The sequence below is a fragment of the Pseudopodoces humilis genome, chromosome 6, assembly GCF_049639895.1.
Source record: "Pseudopodoces humilis isolate 2021_Gansu_Grassland_sample_001 chromosome 6, ASM4963989v1, whole genome shotgun sequence".
Taxonomy (NCBI): Eukaryota; Metazoa; Chordata; class Aves; order Passeriformes; family Paridae; genus Pseudopodoces; species Pseudopodoces humilis.
Window position 1 is genome coordinate 27,097,523 of NC_142205.1, and position 11,164 is coordinate 27,108,686.

At 40.9% G+C, this 11,164-nt stretch overlaps 1 protein-coding gene across 1 annotated transcript in view; it reads right to left on the bottom strand.

The window, feature by feature from the left end:
- The window catches only part of KDR (kinase insert domain receptor), a 57,585-nt gene extending 47,242 nt beyond the window's left edge, over nucleotides 1-10,343 (bottom strand). Inside the window, exons 1-2 of the mRNA XM_088056978.1 lie at nucleotides 10,329-10,343; nucleotides 8,970-9,122 (exon numbers count right to left, since the gene is read on the bottom strand). Coding sequence (XP_087913104.1) covers nucleotides 8,970-9,122; nucleotides 10,329-10,343 — 168 coding nt within the window. The remainder of the gene's footprint in view (nucleotides 1-8,969; nucleotides 9,123-10,328) is intronic.
- Nucleotides 10,344-11,164: the final 821 nt, after the last annotated feature.

Consider the following 11,164-nt stretch of genomic DNA (forward strand, 5'->3'; position numbering starts at 1 on the left):
ATAATGAAAAGGCTGGTCTTGATTTGGAAAGAGCAATGTGTGCAGATAAGATAAAATTGCTGCTGAGGAACTAAGAGCAGTCCTTTCTTTGCATTGCCATTTGCCGAAGGCTAGCGTCTCATACCCAGCCTCCCTCTATCTCAGGAGCAAGCAGCAGAGCCCAGTGCTGTATATACTGTTCAGCCAGTTTCCCAGACATCAGGAAATGAACGTTTTGACAACTTAGCCAAAATAACAAAATAGCTAAAGTTAACAGGATAGCAGCTGTGAGGACTTATTTCTCACATGGGGCTTACCGATAAATGTTATTGCATGCTGAGGTGGAAGGATGGGACACCAAACTCCCCCTTAATTTCACATATTTATTAATAGAAATAGCTTTTGTAGCAGGGGATATGCTCACCCTATTAAAGTTTGAAGTCTAAAGCCCTCTGATTGCTTACAGAGAGAAGACACAGGCAGTCTTTCTCCATTGCAACACTAGCATTTTCTGTCATTGTCCAGGTGAACACATTTGGAAAGGGAAGATTAAGTTTTACTACAGCTTTAAGTCAGTCCTAAGTCTAAAGGTTTTAGCAATAGGTTTTTTATTTGCTGTTGGATTAGGTTTCTTTAGAAAAGGGGACAAACAGGAAACGGGGATCTCTCCTGCACGAGGCTGTGCTCCTGCTGAGCTGTTCCACCCCACTGCACCAGGCAGGAGCAGGGCAGTCCCCGTTCCCCACCTCCCTGTGGCAGCATGATGAATGATGAGGTACCAAGGCTGTGGCTCAAAAGGCAGAGACCAGGAAAATCCTGCATCCCTGTGAATCATGAAGACAAGATAGGAGTGCAAAGCCTTTTGTTGAAGGGCTGGGAAAATTCCTGTACATCCAACACAGGACTTCTGCTCTCCAGACTTATACAAAATAGGCCAGCCAGTAATCATAGCAGGATTTGGGGCCATCCATGCTGCTGCAAGGAAAAGCAGATCCATGAGCACATGGCATCACCATGAATGAATGTTATTCCCACACAGCAAGGCTGGAGAATGAACCACTGGAGCAATGATTTTGCTCAGCAGTAGAAATTTAAATTGCTGGAAAATTGTGCAAATGTTTAGCCTAGAGCTCTGGAATTCGGAGCCACGGTGGCAGTTAGGGAGGACTCAGCATCCCGAGGCTGTGTGATGGAAGTAGGATGCAAAATGCTCCATATTACTTCCAGGTGAGCAGGTCTGCATGCACTGCCCCTGGAGAGGGCTTCTAGCAGGACTCAAGGCATTCTCATTCCCAGGTTGGTCACACCTAGCCTGGGTATTTTTGTACTGGGCTCCAGAGCACAGCATGTCCTATAAGATTTTATGTCTATCATAAAAAAAACAAGACAGGTGCCTTCCTGAGGTAATCAGTTTTACAAAGGGACAAGTTTTCACTTATAATGGAGGAAGAGAAATGTCGTGGGATAAAGCTGGATCTGGTATAAGCCGGTGTTATTTATTCAGTCACTGAAACCACCTCCATTTATACCAACTGATTCAGCTTTTGCGGTATGAGAGAATTCAGCCAGTGGGAAGCTCAGTTGGAAGAAATGACAAGTGGAAGGCAGAATATGAAGCTGTTTATGGGATGGCCTTTATGAAATTCTCCCAACAATTCTCAGACATTCATGAGAAACATATAATGAGGTGACAGTGTTGACAAGTGTTATCTTTGGTCCTAGTTATGCCATAATGCAGAGGGCAGAAGCAAAGGCAGTGTTTGTGATGCTACAGGACTTCTGTAAAGCAAGAAGCATTTATGAAAGGTTCATTCTAGACTTGCAGAAGCTCTCACTGAGGTTTTGTAAATATTTGGTATTAATAAACCTGGTCCTTCACATGCTTTATACCTTAGGCTTTTCATAATGCCATTGTCCTTAAGACAAACCACAGCCCCATTCAGAACAGGCTGTTGCTCTGGTAATTTTTTTCTACCAGCGCCAGAAAAGAAGGTTGTATTTCATTCTGTGAAGAAATAGCTGCTGTGTGGCATGATCCTGGACCAAGAGAAGAAAAATCCCTGGAAAAGGTTTTTACAAATAGAGGGCTTTTATCACCATGGTGTGCCCTTTTCTTTGACTTGATATAAAGATGAAATTGTATCTCAAACATCTCAGAACTGGTCTGCTTGGACCCAGCCAGGAGGGTGCTTGTCCCATACCGCCTGGGGGTGGAGATGGGGTACAGTGTTTTAGGAGTGATGGAGAAGGTGAAGATACCTCAGGGCTTGGGGAGCACAGCCCCCCCAGAGCCACGGGGGTGTTGCTGCTGAGCAGGGAAGTGGGGCAGGGGCTGGCTGAGCAGGGGTAGAGGTGCCACAAGCATGGGGCCGGGTCAGGAGCAAGACCAGCACTGTGGCGTCATTTTAAGGGCCAAGAAGGGACACCCATTTTTTCTTGATCATATAATCTTAAAACAACTTTTATTGCTTTTTCTCTTACCAATGCTCAAATTAACTTTACTTGGCCTCTGGGGAGCTAATCTTGCCCTTAAAGTTAAGCACAGGTACAAGTGCTTTTCTGGAGCAGACACAGTGTACAATGCCCCTGGCAGGATCAACCATACACTACAAAGAATCTGCAGAATCCTTTTATACACTCAAGAATCTGCAGAAAGTAAATATACCATTTATGCACGCAAGAATTTCTACAAGAAACCTGATTCTATGAGTTATATTAATTTAGCTAAGAGTGCAGGAATTTCTCATGTAGCCCAAAGCAAATAATCTCAAATGTCCAATATTAATTGCAAACTATTTGTAAATGGTCTGCAGCCAAAACTCATGTGCAGAAATTACACAGCTAAAAATTTATAACAAATAAATCTGTTTACCAGTCATTTCTCTGGGAAATAATGAGCCAGGTTCAACAAGTCTTTCAAACTATTTCATAAAACTTTGTTTCTAAACAAAAGTGTTTGCTGTCATGCTGAGAATGTCAGAGCAATGCCCAAACCAGGTGTGCAAACAGGACTACAAGCAGAAGCATGGACTGGGCCCAAAGGAGATCCTCAAAACCTGATGAAAGTTTTCTTTATAATTAAAATCATCAAGAACTGAGAAAAGTCATAATGAGAAGGCAAGACTTGGATTGCTGAAGTAAATTTGGGTTTTCTTTTTTTAACTACCCATCCTTTGTGGTACCAAAATGTATTTTATTTAATTGATCTTGACTGATGTAACTGTATTTATTCTAATTAGGCTCTTACTCTAATGCATATTCTAGTAATATCCTCTCCAGCAGTGCATAAACATAGGTTTGCCCAAATTCATCTCCAGATGACCTTGAGAAACAACAATCCCACCACAGCCCATAGGTCCTTTTCTTCTTGGATCCTCACTGAGAACCTCCTGTGGCCTTCAGACTTGTTTTATGCACTACAGACAGGATGCTGCTGTCTGTCCCACGGTAACAGCCCATATCTGCTCTGCCTGGAGAGGCCTTCAAAAGTCAGCTGGGGCCCATTAGGCATTTTACAGGATTATATTCTCTGCTTGTAGTCGTAGAGAAACTTGTACTCATTTTACTGGTGAAAGCAACCAGTGCATTTGCACTCATGGTGCAGCTCATCTCTAGAAGGGCGACCACCGCTGGGTCCCTGAAGCCTGGGATGAGGGTGTGGCTGGGAGGATGACATGAGGAGGAGAGCTGATGGCCAAGGAAGGGTCTGGGTGAGCCAGAAAAACCTTTTCTCCAGCGGTCCACACAGCCCATGCAGAAGGCAACAGTTGTTTTTCCTGAACATAATTTGAAAAGCAGGTGTGATCCAGCTGCAGGAGAGCTTGGACCATATGGAGGTACATTTTATTGCCAAATAACCTTGATGAGCCAACACTTTACCAGCATTTGCTGTCTCGTGTTGGCTCATTAGTCACTTTTCCCTTCTTGGAATATAGCAAGAAGTGATAAGGAAGAAGGTCTAACTTCACCATCTTTCTCAGCAGCCATCCTAACTCCAGTGCATGCCCACTGGAGATAGCCTTGCTTACTGTCTGCCCACTGAGTGCCTGTTTAGTCATCACTTTGCTGATACTTACAGGAAAGAGCCATTGTTCCTGTGCTTCCTCGTCAATAGCACGAGTTCCTGAATTTCTATTGGTAAGTGAAAGAAAAAATCTCTGAAGAAATCTTTGGTTCTGATTCATAACTGTCAACATTTTCTGACTATAATCTGCATTAATTGGTTTGATTTTTTTAATTCATAGCCTGTAAAGCAGCAAGGGGCATTTAAGCCAACTTCTTTGGGCAAGATTATGGTGCAATTCACAAGAATTGAAATGCCAAAACAATAGCAACCAGCAATCATAAGTGACTGCCTGGAGCATCACTGAGTTTTGAAAGCTGCTCAGCCCCGCATTGCTGTTTGGAAGAGGAAAGCGAGGTGCTTCTCAAGGGGAATTTTCAATGTAGCCAACATATTTATCAGGTTAGAACACAGGAAAGGAACATAGGCAAAAAGAAATAATTTTAATTGAGTTGATAAGCATAATAGCTTCCTGGTTCAACATAATAAGGGACACAAATTATTCAGTCATTTTCCAGTACCCATCTGATATTTGACTGGTTTATAATGTTAGTATTGCTGTTCAGCTAGGAAGGGAAAGAAATTACATCTTCTGGAAATTAGGAAGAAGAGAAACAAAGCATAGAAAATAGAAAGTTGGGGAGTAATCAATGTATCTAAGAAGATCACTAGGATAAATGGGAATCTGAAAAAGTTGGGTAAGAATGAGACTTTTTTAATAAAGCAGAGACCTATATGGATATATTGCTTTTTCTGTAGGCTGTGTCCTGAATATGCAGTAACTTTCTTTATCTAGCTAACATTGTAGGGAGATATGGAATTTGCCTAGTTAAATGTGCTTAGATAATAAAAGTTTTTCATCTAAGTGTTGTTCTGTAATAGACATGGCCTTCGCTGAGATAATGAGTGATTTAGATAAAGATGGGCATACTGTATTAACTTTGAAGATGTAATCTTCACTAGGAAATTCTGAAAACTGAAACTAAATTAGCATTCTAGTAATTGTACATGTCCAGGAACATTTCAGTAGATAAGTGCAACAACAGCAGCCGAAAGCTGTTAAACTCTTTGGCTGCTAAAAATGTGATCTACATGACATCTACATAAAATTAAAGACTCATGTCACTCATGCCAAGTGGAGAAAAAAAAAATCCAAGAACAAAAAAACAGCAATATTGTAAAACATTTTGACATTGCTTTGGGTGTTTGCATTAGTAGAGGTTAGGAGTTAAGGCTTTTATAGACTCAAGTCATGGTTCTGACTGTTTTCCTCTCAGACAGACACAGTTTCATTTGTGCAGCCCTGTGCACACCCAGATGAATAGCACAGCATGGGCACAGTAAGGCTGGTACAGGCAATGTGATTTATCTGTAGGTGTGCAATAAACATTTTTCCTGACAGCTGCCAGCTGGCACTCCTAAGCCTCTGGAACAGTGGGACTGCAAAAATACAGGAAAAGACATATCCCGTATGCTTGTCATGGGGCATGGGAACTGGCTAGGCAGTACAGGAAATCCTGTGCAGCAGGAGCAGTGCAGCAACCCTGGCACTACCTAACATGCCTTGGGAGCTTCTATGTAGGGAAGGGGGTTCCTGAACCTGGGTTGCAAACCCGTGAGCTCATTCTCTGGGGTGGCACTGTCTCAGCCTCCTCGGGGTCCAGCCGCACCAGTGCCTAAGCATCCTTCTCATGGGGCCAGCAGCTCACTTTGCTGCTCTCACTGACTTCAAGGAAGCTACTCATATGCTTAAAATTAGCCCTGGAGCAGGGCCAGACTTCTCAGCACATTATGGGACAGAGCTGTTGACAGACGATTTTAACTCTCTCGCTTGTGAGAAGTTTGTACACACGCTCGGCAGAGCTGCCGGACCAAGGTCTTGGCCTCACATTGCTGCTGAAAAGCCCACGGTGCTTTTCATGAAAATTAAGATATCAGGATCATCAGTCTGACCAGATCAGGTGCTGATGCCAGTAAAACCCTCCTGCCCTGTTCTCCCTGGGTGTCTATAAACATCTCTGGTGAACCAGTCTGCTGCACCCCAGCCCCAAGCAGTGAGACTTTGAAACAGTTTGGTATTAATTTGGCTTTAATACTGAAAAGCATTAACCAAGAAAGGAAGTACTCAGAGACTGATATTCCTAACTGCTATTTGTGTTCACATGTTCTGTGTTTGTACAGAGACAAATTAGGGAGTACAGCTGAGGCAGTCACAAAAAGTAAGGTGTTTCTGTGGTGGGATTTTGCCAGTAAGCAAGCAGGTGAGTAGAAAAGTTAAACTGGAGAAATATTTCATTGGGTTACTAGGCAGATTTTGCTTCTGCTGCTAGTTGGACATAATAATCTGGTGAGGATGCTCTGGTTAAGAAGGAAGACCAAAGGAAGGAAGACAAAATGCTTGGTTCCAGCAGGACAGCAGACTTTTGTCTTGCTAACCTTTATAATACTGATGTTACAATGAGGTGGCAAGGAAGAAGTGCCATGAGAGGCAGGCCCTGACCACAACAAAAAAAAAAATAAGACTGAATTAGCAGTTTGGAGCATGTTACATTTCCTGGGCATCTTCTTTATCTTACTCTTGTTTTTGATCTATGGATGAGTGAGTCAGGAAGTGTCCTGAAAGCACCCCTTTAGCCTCATGCATGGAAATTTTGTAATTACAGGGCTACATCAACAGGCTCCCACTCCTGTCAAGACACTTGGTATGGTTTATGTGGTTTAAACAAGAGAGGGAAAGAACTCACCTCCCCAAACCAGTGAAATAATGAGCAACAAAATGCACTCTTTTATCTTTTTGTCAAGTGAGGCAAGTCCATTATCTGCCCAAGCCTGTCTGCCCCAGAGCAGCATTTTACAGGCTGATTAGTGTATAGCTTCCTGCAGTAAACTGCCTGCAGGGACCAGAACACAGGAGGGGAAAGAGAAATTCAGGGGTGAGATTTAAGCTCCAGCCTTAGTTTTTGTTGCCTATTCTGTATGTCAATACATATTTAACTGTTAATTCATGGATATTATATGACCTGAATGTACAAACAAGTTTTGCAAACACAAAATAGCCTGCATCAACCCCAGGAGTCACTGCTGACCCTGAACCCAGAACAGTGCTAAATCAGGAAGGAGTGAACCATCCGGCTTTGGAAAAAGGTACCCCCGGAGCAGGCTGGTAGTAATGCCAGACAAGTTTGTAGGACAATGATGGAGTTCTGTAGAGCCATTGCCTTCAGATTTGAAAAGACTCAGAGTTAATGCAGTTGAAAAGAGTTTCTGCTACACTAAAAACTATTAGCTCTTAATACTTTATATTATTTGAAAGTAACTATAATTATTGTATAATATAATATCATACATATATTTATATGTTTATATATATTATACCTATATTTATATATTTATACTATAATTATATACTATACCATACTATAATTGTAAAGGGTTTCCTTGCATAATCTTGTTCTTATTCAGTTAGAGATGCCTGTTAAAAATGGCTACTTTTATAGATACAACAGAAAAATGTATCTGTGACAGCAGGAAGAACCAACCAATTATTAAGTGTCTGATTTGTGTAGCAAAGTTATGATGTGACAGTAAATTTCTTACACCTCCAAACTGCTAATGCTTTATTGCCTTGTGTAAAGCAAGACAAAGCTGGAAAGACATCAGGATATTTTGGGTTTAGTGACTAAGAACCTTTGAAAACCTGGAAGTATTATTTGCTGTCAGAGTATATGACTGTAAGGAGTCCATAAGCATGCTAACAGAAGAACTGACAGAAACAATAAGCAAGAAAGTGGCATTATTCCTAAAAAAGCTTTCTGAAGGTATCTCAGCAATGGAAAGAGGTGACTTGAAAGCTAACTGGGACCTTGTAGCACATCCCTTTGTATGAGCCAATGCACAGCCCACTCAAATCAGCTCTGGTTCTGCGGAGGCAGCTGCAGTGCAGGGCTAGCAGGAGGAGTTTCTCTTGGCTGAAACCAGAGGATAATCAGCTTTTAGATGCTGGATGTGATTTTGTTAGGTGCATCGATCTTGATTTGGAGATACACTTCAAATGAGCCTTTGTAATATAACTTAGAGAGCCCAGAACCCTGCTGCCTTTTATTTATTTATTATTAGCAACATTATGTACTTTATTTGCTTAGATGTAAATATTTATTTCAGGTAAATGGGATAACCTTGAAAACCACGGTGATGATACTGTGTGCATTAACTCTGCACTGTTCAAACCTGATTTACTTGAAATATTTCTTCATCTTTGCTGAGATTGTAAAAAAAATTAACTGCTTTGGTTTCCCAGATGAAGGTGAATTAAAATAATTCCCACTATCCAGCTAAATCCAGTGGGCTACCAGGATGATAGAGGAGACAGCTTGGGTGCAGACCCTGATCTCTCAGCTCACTGGGAGGTGTTGAGAGGTGCTGCCTCACAAAACAGAGATAAACAAAAAAAGAGCAGAAAGATAATGAGAAAGATAAAACTGCACAAAACTTCCTCTCAAGGAGCCTTAGTATCCATTGAACTTTAGCTCGTCAGGCATGCAAACCTTTCACACATCCAGGAAAGAATTATAGACCATACAATCAGCTGTTGTGAGGAAGAGAAGTTGTCCTAGATCAACTATTCCAGGTGTTTTCACAAGGAAGAACTGTTGCAGATATTGCAGCTCTGGCAGGTAGCTGGAGTGGACATTCCCTTCATGTTCAGTCATTTGGCACCAGTCTTAAATTGCCATTAGTATTTTTCATAAAGAACAAGTATTTTTTTAAAACATATCATTTTCACCAGTAGATTTTCCCAATCCAGAAAATTCTCAAGACATCAGAATATTGTCAGAACCATACTGAGGGGATTTGCACACTCCCAAGCAAGGTGTGATACAAAGAAAGAAAATTAAACATTAACAGTCTGCCAAGGCAGGGTATTTACCAGAGGATTTTGTTCTCTCTCCGTGTCAACTCCACACATGAAGTGAAACTCCTGTCCACTGCAGAGGCATAGAATAAGCATCAGCAGCTCCTGAAGAGCAGCCAGCATGCTGCTGTCATTGAGATAACCTGTCCATGGCTGGCCCTCACTCATCTGAAACCAGAGAGGGCAGGTACAAGGAGAACAGTACGTCCATTTTTTTTTTCCTTTTCATTTCCCTGAAGCAGGGCAAGCTAGTTTATAGCAGGGTGGGACAACATGAACAGGGCACAGGACTGCAGCCCAGGGATCTCACCTCCTTCCATGCTTGGACACACAATCACTGCCTCACATTCCCTGGCCACAAAACAGGAGTGGTGGTGCATACCCAGCTCTGTGAAAAAGGGCCTTCAGATCTACACACCTGAATGGCAGCAGAAGTGCTGTGAGCTATATAATAATTTTAATTTTCCTTACTTCAATATGAGATGAAATTTTTTCTTAAAAAACAACTGCTGAGCAAATACGGAGGCTGAAGAGGGAAATCACAAAGATCCCTTCAACACATCTGAAATGAGAGCTGAATGATACACTTGGCACAGGAAAGGCTGGTGGCAGTACAAAAAGCACTCCAAAGAATACTTAAAAGGTGCCAGCTCAAAAGAGGATAAAAGCCCAATTTTATCAGGGTAGAGGTGAAAGAAAGAATTGTAGAGAAGGGAACATGCATGAGGATCACAAGGTGAAGAGAAAATCCAGCCTAATGAAAGAGTCATGGATCCCAATGAATAGAAAAGGGAAAACATTACCTTTTTTATCCTCTCTATGAAGAGGTGTTTGCCTGCCAGCATTTTACAGCTTGCAATATATAGTTTGATGTCAAATCTATACTCAGAAATGCCTTTTGTTTTCTACTCAGGTGCATACATTGGCAACCAGGAAGGTTGCTCTTAAGTGATGTTGGCTGCTTAATCTGTGAGGTACTCAGTTTTAATTAGAAACTGACAATGTTATCCCAAAAAAACACTTCAATGGCCTTTGGGGTTTCTGCTCTTTTGCATTTCATATAAACTGCACTTATACTTGGATCTGGTGATGGGAAGTGTACAGGATCCTTCTCTTTTTAAAACAAAATTAATTTAAGTCCAGCAGGAAGAGCTTAACTATGGAAGAGTCTATATTTAGATTGTTTTCCTTTTGTGTACAGCTGAGTGTGTTTCCAGATCCCTTGAGTGTCCGTCATGCTGTGGACAGCTACAAAACTTATTCCACCCTTGAAAGCCATTCCAAAGGCAGAAGGAAGACAAGACAAGAATAACTAGCTGCAATGATCACAAAACTTAGGAAGAAGTCCTTTCTGTCCTCAGAACAAAAATTTACCTTGTTTGACAGCATCGTTGAATTACTTCCAATAATTTGTCATAAGTGTTAAAACTCACCCAATATAAGCACAAAACCATTGAATAATTTAAGTTAGAAAGGATCTCTGGAGATCATATTGTTCCCCAATCACAGCAGCTCCTGGATTAGACCTAACTAAAAATTAGATCAAGTTCTCAGGGCATTGTCTAGTCCAGTTTTTAATATCTTTGAGAACAGAAATTACATGGCCTTTCTGAACAACTTATTCAAATGCCTGGTTAGTCACATAGTGAAAAACTGAAAAATTGCTTGAACAAAGTCTAACAAAGAAGGACTGATTTAAGTATAAATAAACCATTTAGTGCTGTGTGAATACTGAGAGGCTTTAACTCCTCAAGAATGTATCAATTCCAAAGGTCTCAAATGGGAAATTTAGCATTGTCAGCAACATAGAGCCATAACTTTTAAAAATAAAAGAAGTTAATTCAGCACATACTTGTGTTTCTGTTCCTACTTACTGGTCTTTCTTTTGATCCAGTCAAATACTCCCAGAGAACAAAATTTACAGTTTCCAGTAGTACCATTTTAGTAATTTTAGTAATATTTTAGTAATAATTTAATGGCCAAAAGCACACACATTAACTTCCACAACATCTCCCTCTCTTAAAGAGAGCTTTAGGATGTGATATTCCAGAATTATTTTTTTTTGCTAAACTGAAATTGGTTTGACTTTAATTTCTGATATTCATTCTAGTTTTTGTGGTTATAATTTTTAGATGGATTTTCCTTGTATTTTTTATACAATATTTAATCAGTGTTGTGTTGAATAATACAAACTATATTTGCTTTTGCAA